This window comes from Arabidopsis thaliana, assembly GCF_000001735.4.
Source record: "Arabidopsis thaliana chromosome 1 sequence".
In the NCBI taxonomy this organism is placed as follows: domain Eukaryota; kingdom Viridiplantae; phylum Streptophyta; class Magnoliopsida; order Brassicales; family Brassicaceae; genus Arabidopsis; species Arabidopsis thaliana.
This window is the reverse complement of record NC_003070.9, coordinates 3,904,688-3,926,438: the sequence shown is the minus strand read 5'-3', so window position 1 is coordinate 3,926,438 and position 21,751 is coordinate 3,904,688. Positions and strand designations below refer to the sequence as shown.

General features: G+C 35.9%; 7 protein-coding genes and 1 non-coding gene across 13 annotated transcripts; 3 read left to right on the top strand and 5 right to left on the bottom strand.

The window, feature by feature from the left end:
- Positions 1-1,872: 1,872 nt before the first annotated feature.
- Positions 1,873-5,961, bottom strand: AT1G11660 (heat shock protein 70 (Hsp 70) family protein). Of its 4 annotated transcripts, NM_001331999.1 has the most exons (11): positions 5,834-5,942; positions 5,403-5,437; positions 4,211-5,334; positions 3,845-4,057; positions 3,612-3,707; positions 3,414-3,524; positions 3,064-3,255; positions 2,802-2,948; positions 2,590-2,718; positions 2,328-2,458; positions 1,873-2,191 (listed from the first exon to the last, which is right to left on the bottom strand). In NM_001331999.1, exons 3-11 carry the CDS (start codon positions 5,270-5,272, stop codon positions 2,092-2,094), a joined length of 2,181 nt encoding a protein of 726 aa, NP_001322126.1. In that variant the 5' UTR covers positions 5,273-5,334; positions 5,403-5,437; positions 5,834-5,942; the 3' UTR covers positions 1,873-2,091. The 4 variants fall into 4 exon arrangements, with proteins under 4 accessions (NP_001322126.1, NP_001322125.1, NP_001322127.1 ...); NM_001332001.1 differs by lacking the exon at positions 5,834-5,942 and adding an exon at positions 5,528-5,783 and having other exon boundaries at positions 4,211-5,437; NM_101038.5 differs by having other exon boundaries at positions 1,884-2,191; positions 4,211-5,437; positions 5,834-5,961.
- A 608-nt stretch (positions 5,962-6,569) lies between these two features.
- AT1G11655 (uncharacterized protein) lies at positions 6,570-7,202 on the bottom strand. The gene has a single exon (NM_148458.4). It carries the CDS (start codon positions 7,099-7,101, stop codon positions 6,760-6,762), a length of 342 nt encoding a protein of 113 aa, NP_683299.1. The 5' UTR covers positions 7,102-7,202; the 3' UTR covers positions 6,570-6,759.
- Positions 7,203-8,195: 993 nt separating this feature from the next.
- Positions 8,196-11,665, bottom strand: RBP45B (RNA-binding (RRM/RBD/RNP motifs) family protein). 2 transcript variants are annotated; one of them, NM_101037.4, is made up of 6 exons: positions 11,284-11,665; positions 10,546-11,011; positions 9,360-9,418; positions 9,142-9,272; positions 8,927-9,023; positions 8,196-8,701 (listed from the first exon to the last, which is right to left on the bottom strand). In NM_101037.4, exons 1-6 carry the CDS (start codon positions 11,542-11,544, stop codon positions 8,498-8,500), a joined length of 1,218 nt encoding a protein of 405 aa, NP_172630.1. In that variant the 5' UTR covers positions 11,545-11,665; the 3' UTR covers positions 8,196-8,497. The 2 variants fall into 2 exon arrangements, with proteins under 2 accessions (NP_172630.1, NP_849641.1); NM_179310.2 differs by having other exon boundaries at positions 8,263-8,701; positions 8,927-9,020; positions 9,138-9,272.
- Positions 11,666-11,738: 73 nt separating this feature from the next.
- On the top strand, positions 11,739-11,817 carry AT1G11640. The gene has a single exon. It is a non-coding gene; the product is annotated as a tRNA-Trp (tRNA).
- A 156-nt stretch (positions 11,818-11,973) lies between these two features.
- Positions 11,974-13,685, top strand: AT1G11630 (Tetratricopeptide repeat (TPR)-like superfamily protein). Its single transcript, NM_101036.3, has one exon. It carries the CDS (start codon positions 12,054-12,056, stop codon positions 13,269-13,271), a length of 1,218 nt encoding a protein of 405 aa, NP_172629.1. The 5' UTR covers positions 11,974-12,053; the 3' UTR covers positions 13,272-13,685.
- An 829-nt stretch (positions 13,686-14,514) lies between these two features.
- Positions 14,515-15,606, bottom strand: AT1G11620 (F-box and associated interaction domains-containing protein; the record flags this gene model as incomplete). Its single annotated transcript, NM_101035.1, has 1 exon — positions 14,515-15,606. One exon carries the CDS (start codon positions 15,604-15,606, stop codon positions 14,515-14,517), a length of 1,092 nt encoding a protein of 363 aa, NP_172628.1.
- Positions 15,607-17,100: 1,494 nt separating this feature from the next.
- On the top strand, positions 17,101-19,577 carry CYP71A18 (cytochrome P450, family 71, subfamily A, polypeptide 18; the record flags this gene model as incomplete). 2 transcript variants are annotated; one of them, NM_001198035.1, is made up of 5 exons in its annotated part: positions 17,101-17,534; positions 17,688-18,179; positions 18,270-18,554; positions 18,649-18,930; positions 19,388-19,577. In NM_001198035.1, 5 exons carry the CDS (start codon positions 17,148-17,150, stop codon positions 19,454-19,456), a joined length of 1,515 nt encoding a protein of 504 aa, NP_001184964.1. In that variant the 3' UTR covers positions 19,457-19,577. The 2 variants fall into 2 exon arrangements, with proteins under 2 accessions (NP_001184964.1, NP_172627.2); NM_101034.3 differs by lacking the exon at positions 19,388-19,577 and having other exon boundaries at positions 17,148-17,534; positions 18,649-19,117.
- Positions 19,578-19,620: 43 nt separating this feature from the next.
- Positions 19,621-20,860, bottom strand: AT1G11608 (F-box associated ubiquitination effector family protein). The gene has a single exon (NM_001123798.1). The coding sequence runs from the start codon at positions 20,171-20,173 to the stop codon at positions 19,919-19,921; it is 255 nt and encodes an 84-aa protein (NP_001117270.1). The 5' UTR covers positions 20,174-20,860; the 3' UTR covers positions 19,621-19,918.
- Positions 20,861-21,751: the final 891 nt, after the last annotated feature.

The window sequence follows — 21,751 nt, the reverse complement described above, 5'->3', positions numbered from 1 at the left end:
GAAACAGCACACGAGTCAACTCACGAGTCAACAAGTCGATTAAAACGATTTAGAGAAGAATTTAGCTTGGATGACAAAAAAAGAAAAGAATGTAGCTTTAAACGAGAGATTCGTAGGCTGAGGGAATGGAGAAATGTTTTCTATTTTTCTTATTTTTATATATATTAAAAAAAAGATAATGGCAACAATCATACTAATATTATTATTTAAGTGTGTTTTGGAAAGCGCCAATGAAAAGTTTTTATCTACGTAAGCAACCATTGTTCTTGTTCTGTGTGTTTTGGAATTTACGTGAGATTTATATAGGCTGAAAAGTTTTTCAAAATTAAATGCTTATAGATTAATAGATTATATACCATAAGAAAATGATTTAATTTATTAGCAATATGTCAAATTGTTCAATGTTTTCTTTTTTTATAATTTGACTGTTTTTTTAGGTAAGAAAAATATTTGATTTAACAGCAATATGACAACACATAAGATAATTTTCCTTTCTTAGATTTGAAATACATATTGTTACTATTTGATTGAGATCTAAGGACATCTCTTTTAATGAATTTAGGAGAAATTAAATAAATAAAAAATAATTAATTATTTAAAGAGCCGAACTCTTTAGAATTGATAAAGCTTTTGGAATTTGATAGAGTTACGTGCCAACCGGTTATTGGATGTGATTGTAAAAAAAAAAAGTAGCTTTCAATGAGAGATTCGTAAACAAAGGGAGTGGAGAACTTTTTATATTTTATGACTTTTTATAAATTAAAAAGGATAATGACAATAATCATACTATTATTATTATTATAGATCACGAGAATTACATAATCTTTATAGATTCGTAAACGATTTAGAGAAGAATTTAGTTTGGATGGCAAAAAAAGAAAAAAAATATAGTTTAAATAAGAAATTCGTAAAAAGAGGGAGTAAAAAATTGTTATTTTATTTTCAATATATAAAAAAGAATAATAACAACAATCATACTAATATTATTATTATTATAGATCACGAGAATTATAGAATTCTTTTCTCTTATTTATAAAACATTCCAGAATTATAAAATAATAGTAAACAAATCTTTAATAACATTACTTTTCGTCACAAAATATTACTAACGGTTTAATTTGTTCATTTAGGTTTTTTAAGTTTACAATTCGTAAAAAAACTTATATTCGTATTCGAGTTGAATATAAACAGAAAGTTCTAAATAAAACAAATCTTATATAGCGAAGATTGCGATGTGATATAGGTTAAGAGTTTTGAGCATCCCCAGCCCCCAGTACTCGTTTTCCTCAATGGTCCTTGTCAAGATTCAGTTAAATGTTTATTCTGACATAAGTCCATCTTGTTGTTGACGTTATTAAATATTGCCGTTGGAAATTATTCACCTCATTTATTATTTTTTTAATTTTTGATTTCATATACTTATTCCTTAAAAAGAACCCATACTGTATATAAGATTATGATTCGCATGATATACACATACTATAGATAATAGATTTAAGGACCAAATTAATATGGTTTCGCTATTATTGTATTGTATAGGTTTGTTCTTACGTGACATGAGTTTGGTCTATCTTCAACTAAATCGGCAAATTTTGTCTCGTGACTTGACGAAAAAGATAAATAAATGATTCTTCAACTTGGTCCGGCAATTTTAAATGTTTATGGTTGGATACGTCTGAGATTCGAGCTCGTACGATCTGAGAAATTGAACAGATGATAGAAACTGGAAATCATTTCCATATGAGTTTACGGATCCACTCACGATCATGCGTAACCGATACGGTGTTCTCTCACTCATTCCACTTTTTATTTGTACTGTTTTGTGTACGATTGGTCTAAATTGGTTGGCACATGTCACAACAATCTATCTATCCAACAAAGCATTTTAAATATAAAAGTGGTTAAAGATTAAATAAAAAGGGATTCACCATAGGAAAAAAAAACAAAATCTGAAAAATCAACCTCGAGAATAATCGTTTCAAATCACCCATCATGAGAGATACACAGTGAGATTGTTTATTGTTTTTTTTTTTGTTTGCCCCATGTAGAATAAAAGATTCAAAATTTAGACTATAAGAGAAAGAAGAACAATCAATCAAGCTCCATATCATCTGATTTTCTACTTCCGTATGATCCGTTATGTTCCGGTTTCGCGGGGGGAGAGTTTGATTTCCCAATGTACTTGCATGTCCTGAAACACATTCACAATCCTTTCATCAGTTTATATCCGGATAGGTTTCATCAATTATGACCAAAGTTTTTGCAGTAGAAATGTGAAGAATGAAGATGGCTTGAAGAGTAGAAAGAGAGGGAAAGATTAGATTTACGCGTTTAGAGCATCAGCTTTTCTCCTGATTTCAGCAGATTGCAGCTCTGGATTAGCGTCTTTGGGTAAAGATTCCTGTTCTGTGGTTTTCTCGTGGAGCCACCTCTCAGCTTTATGGCATTCATCGAGAACCTGAAAACGAAAAAAACATCATGGTTATATAATCTCAATTATATAGCCAACTAGACAACAAACTTTGTCCATCTTATAAGATATATTATTGCCAACAGAGTGAGACTTATGTTAGTAGTTTAGAACCAAACCGCATTCTTTCTTGGAGGAGGAAGAGACTCTGCAGCCATTCGGTTATCTGCAATAGTTTTCAGAAGATCTTTTGATGCTTGAACTCGCTCTTCTCCATCTTTGAACCGGTTTTCAATAGGATCGATGAGCTGCTCAGAAACATAAGCCATCAATTAGGACAATGTTATCCACATAGACTTAACCTTTATATTGCAAACTTTGAGAGAGTAACCTTTTTGACATCATTCAACTTCTCGATGTACGCATTTTCAGATTCATCATCACCATCTTCATATAGCCATTCCTCTGTTTCCTGAAGATTTCTAGCTATGCATTCCCGTTCTGACTCGGTTGCAGTGTTCCGATATGTATTTAACATCTGCTCGTATACACATTGTTAATTCTTGGAAGTGATTAAATATTGAAGAGGGAACAAACATTTTTTACTGAAATCTAAAGGGAAAGCTTTGAGTCTACTAAACCCAGATGAGTACCTTATCACGCATCTCATAGACAAAAGATTCAAGAGCATTTTTCTTATCCTTTGTCGATTCCATCTTCAGATCTTGCTCCACTAAAGAGTTCTCTCTCTGTTTGGCCTCCGATAACTCATCCTTCGTCAATGCACCAGACACGTTCGCAACAACTGGAATTTCCATTCTTTTGATAGCCTTAGGCTCATTACCCTACACAAGAGAAACTATTGTCAGGACTTTTTCTTTGGAGAATCCTCAGATCAATCATTTCATTGTTTCAGAATTTAATCACAGCTTTTTCTATCTCGGCCTTGCAGCCTTTTTGCTATGCAACTGTATTTCTTTATAAGGTGTTAAACTATACTTACAATAGAACCTGACGAAGGGTCCAAAGAGCCATCCTTCATAGCAGAAGATTGATGATTCTCTTCAGATATCATCTCTTCAGAAGTTATATTCTCCTTATGATATTCTATTAGCTGTTCAGAAACGGAAAGTTTAGACTCAAGCTAGCGAGACACACAAAGGAAATCATATCTGGAGAGGACTGATGAGATTGTACTCACCGTAGCTGAATCAATCGTGACAATCCCGTGGAGATTTAGCTGAACTCTTACTTTGACACGTGCCGCTTCTCCGTGCGATATATGAAAAGGCCCAATCTAACAAAACATACACAGCAAAATTAACTTTCCATAAAATATGCAGTGCCCAATAGTGGCATAACCATCCAATGCGTAATCAGAACTCTAAAGACTGAATATATATCTGAATAAGGGAAGCCTGAAAGATATCATACCATAAAACTGCTTATCTGTGTTGGTATATCTGGTGATAGTTCATTATGGTTTGCATAAAAGGCTTCCAACTGGAAAGTGTTTTCCCTATGTAGAGTAAGAACCTTTACACTTGGGAAGATCTGGCCTTTCGGAAAGAGCAATTCATTCGATGGTGTGTTTATGGGACCTTTATCAGATGAAAAGCCGATTGCGAAAGGGTAAGAATCTTGAACCTGGAAATAGGGAAGCATAAACAAAAGACACATCACCATTTATAGAAAATAAATCCGTAAATGTATAACTGCCATCATGTATTTAATACACACGATACTCAAAAAGAAATGAGAAGTAAGCAAGAGTATTTTCACATATAGAGAAGAGCGTACCTCATAATCTCTAACTCGAAAAACTGGACTGAGCATTGCACATTGAAGCGCACATCCTCGAGCTACGCACTCACTTGCATTCACAGTCCTGCCTAGCTCCCTCTTAAACAACGAGCTTAGCATCTTAGATATAGCTGGAATGCGGGACCCTGAACCAACTAGCTCCACAGAGTGGATTTGATCCAAACTTAGACCAGAGTCAGCCAAAGCCTTTTGACACGGTACAATTAATCTCTCCAACAAGCCTGCTGACAACTGCTCAAACTCTTCTCTCTTGATGAAGCTCCTCACGTCCTTCTCCTCCATCAGACATTCAATATTCAGCTGTGCCTCAGCATTTGCACTCAAGACCTTTTTAACTTTCTCACACGATGCCCTTAACCTAACACACGCCTTGGTATTTGTATATACATCTATGTTGTATTTCTCCTTAAATTCAAGGGCAAAGTGGTTGAAGAGAACCTCATCAAAATCTCTCCCGCCCAAGTTTCTATCAAAAGCATGAGAACGGACTCTCATGCTTCCAGACTCAAACGATGCCACACACACTTGTGTATCACAGTGACCGATATCGATAAACACAATGTAAGTAGGGCTCGAGTTAGCTACCAAATCTGTCTTGTATATACCATATCCAAGTGCAGTGGCGGTAGAATCATGCATCAATCTCAATGGCCTCAGGCCAGCAATGGCTGCAGCATCCAAATAGGCAAGTCTTTGTGAGTTTGTAAAGTAGGATGGAATCCCAATGACACAGTCTGAAACAGGCGTTTTGAGACTCTTCTCTGCAATCTGCTTCAAATGTGAAAGCAACATGCCTAATATCTGCACCGGACTGAAGCTCTGTATCTCACCCATATACCGAAGCCGAATTTGAATTCCACCATCAGAGTCTTCAGAAGTTTCAAAAGGAAACAACCTCAGATCATTCTGAACATCAGGCTCCCTGAATTTCCTACCGATCAATCTCTTTAACTGAGAAATGGTTGACTTGGGATGCATAGTAGCAGAGGCAGCAGCAGCAGCACCCATGAATCTCTGCTTCTCACCAAAGGAAACCATAGCAGGATTTTCTCGGTTCGATTCATCGTTCAACAAAACGTCGATCCCTCGTTGCTTTGCAACTGCGATAACACAGTTCTCATTCCCAACATCAAATCCCACTACACTCATTTTAACAAACCTCAATTACCTGATTTCGTCTAGCTCAAAGGAAGAAAAGAATCTCTGCATATGGGAAACCAGAACCACAATTAAATCAACCAATCTCAAACAGTAAGAGAATCTACTGATTAAAAAGGAATCGAAACAATGCACCATAGATTTTTAATCCATGTATCCATAGAAAGTAAGAACACGACCCGAAACAATCTGAGAAACAACGCAAACATTCAACAAATTTGATACAACCAAGATCAACTTCACAAGAATGCGCACTAAAATCCTAACAGGATCGTTAACACTAAACGAAATCAGAAATTTCTTCTCTATGGTTTAGATTTTTCTAGCAAATCAACAATAAGAGATCTTAGGTATATATATATACGCATTATGAATTTTGTGCTCGTTAAGGATAAATCTAATCAAACAATAAGAAGAAGAAAATGATGAAGAAGACTATACCGATGATCAGAAACTTCGAAGGACCTCCGATGACTTCTCGAACGAGGAACGAAGAAGATGAGAGAAAGGGCTAGAAATTAGAAAAATAAGAGACAAGGGAAAGGCTAACGAAAAGAAAAATGTATTTGCATTTAAGTCCTTATTAATTCCTTTTAATTGATATTATATCCCAGAGATATTTTTGGACAACCTAGCGCAAGATTGATTCACGATGTCGCACGAATGCCCCCACATGTTTCAAACTTTCAATCGAGTAGGATCGGATTTTCGGATTCAATAACTTTTTGACTTGAGATTTTATTTCGCTTTAAAAGGTAGGTCGTTTGAACTTACATATTGCTAACATGCATGAATTACTTGATTTGTATCCATATATGTGGTACTAATTTGAAATTTGAAAAAAGCTATCCAACCATGCTTTTTATGACTATCCAAAATATCCAAACTCAAATTTGATCTCTAACCATTTTGATGAGCGTTTGAATAATAAGTTTAGGTTCATAAGCAAAAAAAAAAAGTTTAGGTACAAAAATTACGTAAACGTAACTCACATTTACATCAAACTTAAATTTGATCTCTAACCACTTTGATGAGCGTTTGAAAAGTTTAGGTTCTTTAGCAAAAAAAAAAAAAAAAAAAAGTTTAGGTACAAAAATTAAGTAAACATAACTCACATTTACACTAATCTGTGTGTCTTATATATATTTTAGCATCATCATATAATTAAAATTTGACAAAATAAAAATAGATCATCATATAGTTAAATGATTATTTCAAGATTTTTTTTTACCTTTTTGAAAGAAACAAAACTCATGATCTCTTCATATTACATTTCTTGATAAACTTTTGTAATAGAGATCAAAAGAAACTCCGGAAACAAAAGAAAAAAAAATTACACAAAACAAGAAATATAAATAAATGAAATTTCAAACTTCAAGGGAGAAAATAGGCCTAGGTAGTCCAGTTGTTGCACCACCTTGGAACATCTTCTTCAACGCTCTCACGCCATTATGAGAATGCTTTCGAATTCCGCCAAATCTAACGGCGGATACTACACTCCGGCGTAGCTTAGCCAACCTCTTTCCGATCTTGACCTTCAACAGATAAAGCTTCAGCCGTATAAACGACGAATGAGGATCACGCCGAGAAATCAAGTCGGCTTCTTGAAGTGTTTTGTAAATCAAGAACTTGGCTCGTCGGCTAAGTACCTCTTCTGGATCTTCCTTGTCCATCTTTGAGTAAAGACATGGCCTCTTGAATAGGGTCATTTTCGTCTTTTTGTGTTTTCCCGGCGACGACTTTTGGAAGAGAAGGTAGTGTGATCAGAGAGAGATGAGGAGAGGAGTTGAAATGACCAAGTATTTGTAGTCATTGCATTGAGCAGTGCTGGTGCACTAACTTGTAGCTTGTATACGTGTTTCTTATTTTCTTTTTCTCAAGTTATGTAATTTCTTATTAGAAACTAAACTTTTTGGCCAAAAAAAAAGAGAGGACAATTAAACTTAATTATAAGTCAAATCATTAAGATAATATATAAGATAGTATGAATTTTCCAGCTAACAATCTTATAGTTAATGCCTGTATATAAAAATCATTGTTCATATTTAATTATGCAAAATGAGGTCATATAGTTTATATATTTGTAAGATAACATCTTAGACTGTAAACATTTAAATTTAAGAGCTTGCCGTCCAAATATCTTAATTTATTTGTTTGCAAAAATGAGGTCATATATATATAGTACTTACATGTATAAGATAACATTTACTACTTTAGCATTTTAATTTACGAGTTTGCAGCCCAAAAATACATATGTGGAATTTGGTTTTAACCTTTGTGTCCATGTCGGAAAAACCATTAATCAATAGTTTTGTTGAGTTCTTAATTTTTTGATAGATTTCTTATAATTAATGAATAATGATTTCAATTAATGGACATAATTTAGGAATATTACTGATCTAGCAGGGGAAAAATCGCTGACTTTTCTTTTTATTGTAATGAAAGAATTCTAATTTCCTCGGTTATGAAAAAGCTATAAGTCTATAACGTTATGAACTTGAGAAAATAATAATATTGTTTCGGAGCCAACAATTTTTGGTCTCAGATATAAGACAACGATTTGCAAGATCTACTAAATTAATCAAGATTCTCCTTATTATGTGTCCTTTGGTTAGGACAACGGGTCAAGACAATTATTTTAAATATATTTTTCAAAGCTTGGAGCTGTTGATATGAGTCCATACATACATGACTCCAAGATTCATAGTATGTAAAATGTTCAACTTGAGATTTGAGAGACGTATACCACACTGCCTCTACATAGACCTCTAAAGACTCCAACTGTTCTAAAGCTGGAGCCTAGTTGTGCTCAAGATCTCTGGTGATTATCATTCATCGACCACTCTTTTAACATTCAAAAATAAACACATAACCCTAAAATATAATCAACGCTTACGTTCTTTCAAAAGGTGATGAAAACATTAAAAACAGAAGCATCGCAGAAACATTATTAAGAGTTAAAAACTCAACACACACCTAGAGAAAAGCAAAGACAAATAAACTGTGTTTGGGAAAATATTCATAACAAGGCACGCAGAAACAAGTTCATAACAAAGTACGCAAACAACAAGCAGAGTGACATTAACTCAAGCAATACTCTCGGGGTTAGTAGCTAAACCCGACTTGTTGCTGCTGTGGTGGCTGTTGTGGTGGTTGCTGTCCTGCCTGTGGTGTCTGCTGGTAACCACCGCTGTATCCTCCACCAGAGTAGCCTCCGTAATATGCATTAGGGTCTTGAGGCATCGTGTACCCATACTGCTCCTGTCCTTGTCCATACCCACCGTAGTAAAACTGGCTCGGATCCCCCGACTGGAAACCAATATCAAAAAAGCATTTCAGATTATAAAAAGCTACTTGAACTCAACTATTTTAAGCGATTCTGCTATCATCTAAAACAATAGCCTGGACTACATAGTTCTTAGAACAAAAGCCGATACACGGTGAGAGAAGCTGCGATAGTTCTTAGACAAAAGGCGATACACTGTGAGCTGTTTCTTTCTATCATCTAATGTCAATGTAAAGATTATCAATTACCTGTTTGTTCGAAGGACTTCGGCCCCATGAGAGCCTGACGGTTGTTCCGCCTAATTGCACTCCATTCAGCATTCTAAGAGCTTCCTCTGCACAGCTCCTGAAAAGTGAGGGTTGGTCACAAAACACATGATAAAAAAAACTATTAGAATTCTATTCCAAAGACTATTTTAGGGTTAAATGAAAGACAGAGCTTCCAGTAGTAGCAGCAGACTTACTTCTCGGAAAACTGAACGAATCCACAGCGCTTTCCAGCGGGTATTTTCACATGCACAATCTCACCATATTGGCTAAAGACATTCTTCAGATGATCATCCGTGACAGATGCATCTAATCCACCAACAAAAACCTGTACAGTAAATTAAAATGCGTCAGATATAACCGCTTTGGAAGATAACCGAGAGGGACAAATATATAATAGGAGCTTAAGACCCACAGTTGTGTTATTTGGATCATTATCAGTTGTTACCCCTGCAGCAGAGCTCTGGTATGAATCTGCATTTACACGAAAAAACACAGGTATAATGGAAGTAGTAAGTCACTGTAAATTACACATGCAACAAAGTGATTGGAAAACTATGAGGGAGCCTTTTGCAGCCTCATCTAGATATTCACATCAAAATGAAAGCAAATGCAAAGAAGGCATTCACACATATACAACACACCGCCCAAACTCCAAAAGGAGAATAGTATTCAAAGAAGGCATCAGTGATGTTAACATCAATCATAAACTATACGTATAGGATCATTCCATCAACAAGCATTGAGAAAGGATCTGAGGAGCTGCAACCGCAAGAAAACGAGCAAGTAGAGAGCAACAATTACATTTGCATCACATTTCACCCAAGGTTTTTGACTACTCAAGGGTAGATAAAGGTGGTAAACTAAATGAAATGCCTATAGAGAGGAATATAGAGGATTATAAAGGTCAATACTGAAAAAATTAGAAACAATGTATAGACTATTTCTCTGGCCACTCCAGAAACTGTCACATCTGACCAAATCTCATAACTTAAGGATAGAACTTCTATCATCTAGACTCACAAAAACAGTAAAAAAGAGCTTGATGTACTAAAGATATAAGTAAATCAAGTGAAAGATAAGAACTTTAAGTAGAGCGGAATGAAATAGAAAAGTAATTACATAAGAATCGACTTATAAAAGTAAGTAACTGACCAAGAACTGGAATAAAGGTTTGTATAGAAAAGATAAATGGAAATTAAAGTAGGGCTGAATCGAAGGAAAGGGCTAATAAAGGACAACACATGAACTTTAAAACTGACCTAAGCATGGGCACTCAATAAGGAGATAACCATTTCAGCTGAATATCAGTTCCAGGCCTCAAGATGATAGAGAGCCTCTTGACTCCCCTGCTTTGAAACAAACAGGATACAACAAGTGTTCTATAAGATTTCTATCTTTTTAAGTTTTTTAACAGAATTGACTGCGGCCTCAGCGGTAAATGTAGGATGCGGCTTTAGAAAAAGTAATGGAGTCATACTTAGCACAAGGCAGTTAACTAGTTCTTACTTAAGGCAACCTAATCACATAGATACTACAACACACAAATCAAGAGAATGCAAGATCAAATCAGTTCTAATGTGACATATACTTTACTTTACCTCTTTGACCAGTTACACCTTTCTTGCTAGCAGCGGGACCAATTCTCATAGGTCTAGTAGAACAAGGAACGCCATTCATCTCCGTCATAGCACGGATCTGTTCACTTTCATCAGAAAACCTAACAAACCCATATCCTTTTGTACGTCCAGTGACTCTGTCAATAACAACCTTTGCACCCTTCACTGACGGATAAGAGGCTCTGAACGTCTCAAGTAAGATATAATCCGTAACATCAGCAGCCAGATCACCGACAAATATCGTGTAGTCCGGTGAATCGTCTCGTTTATCTCCTGAACTCAATGATGCCCAGTTCAGTCTAAAGAGCTGATCAGGAAAGCTCGGGATAGGAGCGTTGTTGAATGTTTGTAGAACTCTTTCAGCAGCAGCATGAGATGCGAATTCAATGAAACCGTATCCTTCAACTTGACCGGTTTGCTTGTTACGAATCACTTTAGCAGAAACCATCTGCAAAATAAATACTGATAGTGTTAAACCAACTAGTCATTATATAACTAGACAGAACACTCATTAACTCATTGTCGGAAAGAGATTACATATTAAAAAAAATTCAAACATCTAAAGTTAATCTTTTTACACATCAAAATCAAATCTTTCAAATATAAAAGCGAGGAAACAATTAACACTAACAAGTACTTATCAAATTAACCTTAATCTCCTTCGAACAAACAATTAAGCGCGAACGATAAAGCGAAAACAGAGAGATCTGAGAATATTACCTCTCCGGTATGAGCAAAGCAACCGTAGAGGAAATTCTCATCCATCCAATACTGTAAGTCCCCGATCCAAAGAGTCCGGATCTCGTCAGCGGTCGTAGGCTGAACTGATGGCGGCGCCGCCGCTTGAGGATTCCACATCTGTGGTGGTGGTGGAGCAGCTCCAGCAATCCCGTAAGGTTGTTGGTAACCGTACTGTTGTTGCGCAGAAGGAGGAGGAGCGTGATGTGGAAGGATACCTCCGGGTGGTGGCTGCTGCATCATGATGATCGGAGAATAAGATAGAGAGAAAGAACTCTTTTGAATCTCTGACCGTAGAAAAATTGTGATGAAGAAGAAGATAACAAAACAATGCTAAAGATGAGAGATTGTTGATAACCCTTTGAGAAGGCGGCGGTTTGTAATAAAACGATATGTGTTTTACTATATAAATATCCTTTGGTGCTTGTAATCACAAGGGATCCGTGGCGCAATGGTAGCGCGTCTGACTCCAGATCAGAAGGTTGCGTGTTCGATTCACGTCGGGTTCAAACCCCCGGTTTAAACATGATCCTTAACTTTTTATTTAACTTTTTAAAAAATATCCTAGATTCAATCGGAACCGTCCAAGTTGCTGACTAGTCATAAAATCAACGGATGATATGAATTATGTATATGATTTAAGTAAACCATTGAAATTAAAAATTTTATTTTGTCAAACCCCTAAACCGGTTTAAACCTCTTCTCTCTCAGCCGTCGTCTCCATTTCTTCGGGGAAATCATGAACCCTAGTAATGGCGTTCCTCTTCCGCATTCGAACATCGGAATTTATACTCCAGAAAGCGACTCAATTCCGATTGAAGTCTTCTTCTTCATCTATCTTCACACTAAAATCTCTCACTAGCAAGCAGAAGAAGAGCCGAGATACTCTCTCCCTTCTCAAATCCGAGAATAATCCTGATCGAATCCTCGAAATCTGCCGATCCACTTCACTCTCACCTGATTATCACGTCGACCGTATCATCTTCTCCGTTGCGGTGGTGACACTAGCGAGAGAGAAACACTTCGTCGCTGTATCGCAGCTTCTCGACGGTTTCATCCAAAACCAACCCGATCCAAAATCCGAGAGTTTCGCAGTCCGTGCCATTATCCTATACGGCAGAGCGAATATGCTTGATCGATCTATACAAACATTTCGCAACCTCGAGCAATACGAGATCCCAAGGACGGTGAAGTCTCTAAATGCTCTTCTTTTCGCTTGTTTAATGGCTAAGGATTACAAAGAAGCGAATCGTGTCTACCTCGAAATGCCGAAGATGTATGGCATTGAACCTGATCTCGAAACTTACAATAGAATGATTAGAGTCTTGTGTGAATCAGGTTCAACGAGTTCATCATACTCCATTGTTGCAGAGATGGAGAGGAAATGGATAAAGCCAACAGCTGCTAGCTTTGGTTTAATGATTGATGGTTTTTACAAGGAGGAGAAGTTTGATGAAGTGAGGAAAGTGATGAGAATGATGGATGAATTTGGTGTTCATGTTGGTGTAGCTACATACAACATTATGATTCAATGTTTGTGTAAAAGGAAGAAATCTGCAGAAGCAAAGGCGTTGATTGATGGGGTTATGTCTTGTAGGATGAGACCAAACTCTGTGACGTATTCGCTTTTGATTCATGGGTTTTGCAGTGAGGAGAATTTGGATGAAGCTATGAATTTGTTTGAGGTTATGGTGTGTAATGGATACAAGCCTGATAGTGAATGTTACTTCACTTTGATACATTGTTTGTGTAAAGGAGGGGACTTTGAGACAGCTTTGATCCTTTGTAGAGAGAGTATGGAGAAGAATTGGGTTCCGAGTTTTAGTGTCATGAAGTGGCTTGTTAATGGACTAGCAAGTCGTTCAAAGGTCGATGAAGCAAAGGAGCTCATTGCGGTAGTTAAAGAGAAGTTTACCAGAAATGTGGACTTGTGGAATGAAGTCGAAGCTGCATTGCCTTTGCCTCAGTGAACAAAGGTACACATAGAAGAAGTCATTCATCTTCGATTTGACATGAGGATTTGAAGTTTTTGAGATTGGTTAGTTTAGCTGAAATCATCTGTCAAAATTGAAATGAAAGGGGATATAGTTTGAAGAGAATCTTGTCGTTGAGATTAAGAAGCTATCTCTCTAAGGATTGGTGCTGGTGAATTATCAATTTTCTTACTGAATTTTTTTGAACATGTTGTATATAAATGGAATGTAACATTTTTCAATATATCGGAAACGATGAGCCTAATCGCTTCATGGCCTTGCTGATGAATTGAATCTCGAATGTCTTTTGTTGGCATGGGACCATGTTAGCTTCATGAAAATGTCCATCAGGTTAAGCTTATGTAAGACCAAAACTCTTCATTATAATGATATTTACATTCTTCTCCAAAACAAAAAAATAAAAGCATCATATCTAGCCATTCCAAATACTGGAACCAGCTTCTTCTTCTACCTATACCCACCTCTGAAAAGCCCGGAAGCCAAAGCAAGCTAGGAACATAACAGCAACCACCGAGTGTACGACCCATATCAGTGTTGTATTCAACTTTTTGGCAATCTTGCTTATATCCCTCAATGTAGATGCTAATATACCCGCTTTCGATAAATACCACAAGCTTACCATTCTTCTCATTGAAGAAACTTAAATATCTACAACCATATATCGGAAGCCGATCTGTTATAGCAACTGCCACCAGCCAGCTCCAATGCAGCTTCTTCTTCTTCTTCTTCACCCATAAGTGTATGTTACTTGTTAAGCCGCATTCAAGTAACAAAGAGAGTTGATCTCTTCTGAAAATCCCTAAAGAAAGATTATTCATCAAATAAGATAACTCACTCGAAAGATAAAAAGGAGGACGAACCAAGGGCTCAAATCTCTCTTTTGAGAAATCAAAACTCTGTACTGAAACGGGTTTATGATTTGACTTATTGTAAGCTATCCAATAAGGAGTTCCTTGTAAACACACACTCGACTATGGTTATCAATATAAACCATTAGAGGTCTTATCAACAGCCGTCTTCCAAGAATCAGATTTGAATGAGTAAACTTCAACCGTTGAACTTAAATCAGATTCAAACTCATAAAATGTAATTCCTATCTGTTTCTTGAATTTGAAAGTAAAAAAAAAACATAAAATATCCAAAGATAGAAACTGAGAAATCCTTAAAAGAAAAACCGAAAATGTTCCAAACAATGGAGCCAGCTTCTTTGTTCTTATTCTCATCTCGAAAAGCCTGGAATCTGAAGCAAGCTCTGAATATAGCAGCAATCACTGAGCATGGGACCAAGACCAGTGAAGTATTCAAATCTTTTGAATTCTTGATTCTCTCCCCCAATGTAGATGCTAATATTCCTGCTTTTGATCAATAATGCAAGCCTACCATTTCTCTCAATGAAGGAACTGAAATATTTTCCATATATCGCATCTTGAGGTACATCAACTGTCATCAGCCTGCTCCAATGCTGCTTCTTCATCACCCATAAGTGTAACTTACATGTTTCGTGGCATTCAAGTAACAAAGAAAGTTGATCTCCTCTGAAAATCCCTAAAGAGATATACTTTACCAAATTACGTGACCCAATGGATTGAGGAGGAAGAAACAAGGGCTCAAATCTCTCTTTTGAGAAATCGAAACTCTGTATCGACATGAGTTCATTACCAGATTTATTGTAACCTAGCCAATAAGGAGTTCCTCGCAAACAAACACTTGACAATGGCAATCCATCGAATCCACCAAAGTTTGTATCAACAACAACCTTCCAAGAATCAGACTTGAATGCGTAGACTTCTACCCTTGATGAATTTTTAATTCCACAACGAAATCTTACAACTTTGTAATCATAAAAACCTGATGATTGGTTAAAAAGGTATCCAAGACCATACGCGTCCATGGAATGGTCAAACCCTTCGCTACATTTAATCCATCTCTTTTGACTCAACAACGGATTCGCAACCAAAAGCATACTTTTAGTGACGTATAGCAATAGACCGTCACAATGAGATATATTGATCGCTGGTGAAAGAGCTATTGGAAAAGGCAATTTCACACCACAATTTTCTGGTTTGTTGAAATCGATACCTACATAAGAAGTTGTGGAACCGAACAAAGGAGAAACTATGTGTTCGTTGTTAAAGACTGTGAATTGTTGCTCACGGTAACGCATGTGAGACAAGTGCTTGTTGACGAATCTCGGCTCTGCGATTAGGGCTTCCCACTGCTTGCATGTGGATCTCAATCGTACAAGAGATCTCGCTGGAACCCGTGAGAGTATCTCCTCTACCAAATCAGACGAAAGATCCATTGTAGCCATCGTGATCAGTAGTTTTTTATTCTTCTTTAAAAGGGAGTTTGATGGGATCGGCCATACGAAGATCTAGGAGATTATGATATTTGTTAATATCTTCGTTTATGAATCATGATTATTCATATTTATCTCTAATTTTTTTATTTTTATATTATGTTTATTTTAATTAGTAAAATGATTTGACATTTAAATATGTAAAGTCTTGGATAAATCCAAAATTTAACAACAAGTACAATGATCCTACTATATTATTTGGGAAGTACATTTTAAATATAACCTTAATTTTTGTAAGTAATTACATAGGTATGCCATTAGAAATAAAATTTTAAAGAGTAAATTAATTTATCTCTTTAAAGATTAAAAAGTCAAATACTAATTTAATTAATGAAATTTAATTAAAAACGAAATACATTATTAATTTTCAAAAATAATAACCAATCAAAATCAACATATAAGATTTGATATCTAAATTTAATTCTAAAACTAACTTCAGTATATTATTATTTTCTTACAGAAGTACAATCCAATTCATTATTACTACATTATCATTATCATCTAAACTGATTCTAATAAAACTGATGGTTCTTATTCATAAATACAAAAGTCAAAAGGTATATATCAAATTAGTAAAACTTTACGATTTTAATATTCTAATACGAGTTGTTAAAAAGAACGTCTAGTTCCAAACACTATAGTTTGTATACTATTTTCTAAGTAAACAAAAATACAGTCAAAATTATAACTACTATCATATGTCAGCTAGCTAAACTTATTCTCATGATTATAATGAAACAATTAAATATGATTTTTTTTTTTTTTTTTTTGTCGTAACAGTTAAATATGAATTAACAAAAAATAACTGTAGTGTTATATATTACTAACGTACACAAACATTTTTTTTCCCCATTAAAAAGGGGTAATTGCAAGGCCGAATGGCTTATGACGGCTACAAGCCCAAACACAAAAGAAATAATCCAGAGCAAAAATCAGAAAAGGCCTCAGGCCCAACAAGCTAAGGTAAGAGCAGAGAATAAAATGAAGAAATGAAATGACCAAAATGCAAGGATTAGTTGTTCAAAAAAGACGACTAGATATAGTTGCCCACTGGCACTGAGCCACTGACTATAGTACTTTTTTACTCTTCAACGTATGGACAATTCCTATTTGAAAAGTAGCCACTGACGATAGCCACTGACTATAGGAATCATACTATGGACAATTTCTCACTATTCATGCTTTGTTTGTTCACAAAAAACGATGAGTTCCAATAAACCCTATTAAATAACAAGTAGAACTAGTTCCAATAAACCCAAAATGCAAGGACAAGTTGTTCAAAAGAGACGACTAGATATAGTTACAGAAAACTGACTATAATATTTTTCACGTTTCAAATATTTTTTGTTTCAAGTATTTTTTACTTTTCAACGTACACAATTATGCAATCAAACTATTCACGCTCCAATAAACCCTATAAATAACCAGCAGAAGATGAGTTAAAAATCACAAATCATACACTTTCATTTTCATACATGAGCAATATTCAAGAAATGGAAATGACATTGATGGTTTCTCTGTGCTTAACGACCCTCTTAACCCTTCTCTTACTTAAAAAATTCCTCAAACGAACCGCCAAAAAAGTGAACTTACCACCATCTCCATGGCGAATTCCAGTGATTGGAAACCTCCACCAGCTCAGCCTCCACCCTCACCGCTCCCTCCACTCCCTCAGCCTCAGGTATGGCCCACTGATGCTGCTTCATTTTGGCCGTGTCCCCATACTCGTAGTCTCCTCCAGCGAAGCAGCTCATGAGATATTGAAAACACACGATCTTAAGTTTGCCAACCGCCCGAAATCAAAAGCCGTTCATGGACTTATGAATGGTGGGCGTGATGTGGTTTTTGGTCCCTATGGAGAATATTGGAGACAGATGAAGGTATTTCATTACTAAGCCCTCTTTCATATATATGTATATTTATCTTTTTTATAACTTGCACCCACACATATATATGTACCACAAATTCTCATATATAGTATATATATCCTTTAATCAACTGATAATGATTTTTTGTTGTGGCTTTGGATGAAGAGTGTCTGCATTCTCAATCTACTCACCAACAAAATGGTTGCATCCTTTGAGAAGGTAAGAGAGGAAGAGGTAAATGCAATGATGGAGAAGCTAGAGAAAGCAAGTTGTTCTTCTTCAGCAGAAAATCTGAGTGAACTCTTTGTTACTCTAACAAGTGATGTCACGAGTAGAGTTTCCTTGGGGAAAAAATATTGGGAGGACGAAACCGCAGGGGGTCTCAAGAAGCGAGTGAGGCAGATCATGGAGCTTTTACGCGAGTTCCCAATCGGGGACTATGTCCCGGCTTTGGCATGGATAGACAGGATCAACGGTTTCAATTCTAAGATTGTGGAAGTGAGTCGAGCGTATAGTGATCTTATGGAAAAAGTGGTGCAAGAACATTTAGAGGCGGGCGAACATAAAGCGGATTTCGTCAATATACTGTTATCAATCGAAAAAGAAAAGAATAATGGATTCAAAGTTCAAAGAAACGACATAAAATTTATGATCTTGGTAGGATCATTATAAGCTAATTCATTGATAACTAACCTAGAGTTTTCAAGTTTGAGTAATGACATGCAACTTTTCATGACTTGATATCAGGATATGTTTATAGGAGGTATTTCAACAAGTTCAACTCTACTAGAATGGATAATGACGGAGCTGATCAGAAATCCAGAGTGTATGAAGAAACTCCAAAACGAGATTCGGTCAACCATTAGGCCACATGGTTCATACATAAAAGAAAAAGAAGTTGAAAATATGAGATACTTGAAAGCAGTGATTAAAGAGGTGTTTCGGGTGCATCCTCCTCTTCCACTAATACTTCCCAGACTATTAACTGAAGATGTTAAAGTAAAGGGATATGACATAGCCGCAGGGACCGAGGTATTCAATTATAACAATTGAATAATTGACCATCATCTTATTCCAATATATATAACAAACGATTTGGCTAAACTTGTAATGGAAACATTTCCAGGTGTTAATCAATGCTTGGTCAATCCATAGAGACCCCGCGATATGGGGACCGGATGCAGAAGAATTCAAACCAGAGAGACACTTAGATTCAACTTTGGATTATCATGGACAAGATTTGAAATACATCCCATTCGGATCAGGTAGAAGAATTTGTCCCGGGATAAATCTTGCTATGGGTTTGGTAGAGGTTACATTGGCCAACCTTGTAGGCCGATTTGACTGGAGTGTCGATCCTGGACCAAATGGGGATCAACCTGATCTAGCTGAAGATTTTGGTCTCGATGTTTGTCGCAAGAACCCTCTCATTGCATTTCCATCTTCCGTTGCATGAAATGTTTCTTTTACCCTATTATGAAATTCACTAATAAGAAGAGTTTTTTTTTTCTTCTTCTTGTGTGTGCAAGGAATAAGAAGAGTTGTAAGAAAGAAATAATCCTTCAATTAATAAACATGGTTTTTTGTTGACATGCTTTTTTTCTGCTTCTTTATCACCCATAAGTGTAACTTACCTGTTTCGTGGCATTCAAGTAACAAAGAAAGTTGATTTCCTCTGAAAATCCCTAAAGAATGACACGTTTCCAAATTACATGACCCAATGGCTTGAGGAGGAAGAAACAAGGACTCAAATCTCTCTTTTACGAAATCAAATCTGTATCTACATGAGTTGATTATCATTCTTATTGTAACCTAGCCAATAAGGAGATCCTCGCAAACACACACTTGACAATGGTAATCCATAGATCCCAAAAAAGGTTTTCATCAACAACCTTCCAAGAATCAGATTTGAATGTATAGACTTCAAGATTTGATGAATCTTTTCTTTTCTTTTGATAATGATATGATGGATCTTTAATTCTGACATCACAACAAAAACTTACCACTTGGTAATCATAATGACTTGATGATTGGTTATAAATGTATCCAAGACCGTCCACATCCACAGAATGGTCAATAGACCGTCACAATGAGAAATATTGACCGCCAAGGAATTAGCTTTTGAAAACTGCAATATCCAACCAGATTTTTCAGGTTTGTGGAAATCAATACCCACACAAGAAACTGTGGAACTACAACACGCAGGGGTACTACCGCATGAAGGACAAACAGTCTCGATGAAAGCTGCATACTCTTTCTTCGTTAAAAAGTTAAAATAACACAGTTTCAAATGTAGTGACAAAACCCAACAACAACAAGAAAAACCATGACATCATTCTTTGAGTCAATCTTTCTTTTTGTTTCCATAGTCATAACCTGACCTTTCTTCTTCCCGCCTAGAGAAAACCGGGAACCGGAAGCAAGCTCGGAACATAGTAGCAACCAGAACCACCAACTGAACGATCCATAGAAGAATATTTAACTTTTTGACATTCTTGATCCTCTCCAACAATGTAGATACTAATAGACCCTAAGTGATGAATAGATAGCACAATTTTACCATGATTCTCAATGAAGTAACTTGAATACTTCGGACACATGGGAAATTCAGGTAGACCAACTGTCATCAACCTACTCCAATGCTTCTTCATCACCCACAAGTGTATCTTACTTGTTACTCGGGACTTATGTAACAACGAAAGTCGATCTCCTCTGAAAACCCCTAAAGAAAGAGAATTCTCCAACTTCTCAGACACAACGCATGAAGGAGTAAGAAACAAAGACTTAAATCTCTGTTTATAGAAATCGAAACTCTGTATCGTCCCATAAGGTACACCATTTAGATAACCTAACCAATAAGGAGTTCCTCTCAAACACACACTAGAATCTGGTAACTCTAAGAACCCATTAAAGCTTTCATCAACAACAACCCACTAAAGTTTTTTGGTTCTCATAACAATAAATCATCACAATGATACATGTTCTGTACCAAACAATTTAATGTCGAAATTGGTTGAAAAACCTGCAAATTCAAACAAGGGTTTTCGAGTTCGTCGAAATCGATACCGACACAAGAATCTGTGGAACCAGACAAGTTGTTAGAAACTTCGGAACTGGAAACGTTGTTGAAGACAGTGAATTGTTGCTCACGGCCACGCATGTGTTACAAGTGCTTCTTCATGAATCTTGAATCTGTGATTAGGGTTTCCCAAGGTTTGCAGATGGATTTTAATCGTGGAAGAGATCTAGATGAAACCCATGAGAGTATATCCTCTATCATATCAAAGGAAAGCTCCAACGCTGTCGTCGTCTGATTTTTGAGGGGGGTTTTAGACTTCAAAAAAAAAAAAAAGGCGATGTATTGTTCATACTTTATATAGTCTTTGCCTCTACGGACTTCGCAGGTAGAAGCAAAACTGAAATGTTAAAGCCCATTTATCTGGTTTAGGTCCAATATAAATCCAAAGATCCACATATCTCACTGTCTATTTTTTTTTTGTTCAGAATCACTTTCTTACAAATTAATTTCTTCTTCGATTATAACTTATTAATGAATTTTCTATTCAAACAAAAAAATTCGTGTAATTTTGGAAATATATGATTCTGAAATGTTTTTAAAATATATATAATTTATGATAAATAAACACAGACAATGCGACGCAAGTTTATTAGCAAAATCAGATGTTACAAAAAAAAGTAAACTTATGATGAGTATAATATTATCTATAGATCTTGCACCGAGACCAAGAAGATAGCCGATGTGGGTCTCGATGTCCTTGATCAGAATTTTAATTGTAAAATTCTGAGTTCATTCAAGGTCTAGACATTTCTGCCCACCATGTATTAAATAAGTTTCTTCTTGAACCAAAAAAAAAACAACTTTCTGAAATTTCAAACATTTAGGGCCGACCATTTTTCAAAATTTAATTATTGTTAAAAAAGGAAAGAAACAATGTTTCCATTTTATCACCTATGTTTGCCTATGTAAGTCAAGCTAAATGTGGCATGGTTAAAGGTTAAGGGAATTTACTTTGATATATTCATATTATGAAATGGGATTTGCTTTTCTTAAGACTTAATATTTCAGAACTGTTGTTAATATTGAACCAAAATTACTACTTTTAAAATAAAACAAAAACACATATGAAAAGAAAAAACAAACTCTCGTACATATAAAATTAAGTGAAAGAATCAAAGACTTGTCGGTAAGAAAAAAAAAAAAGGTTTAT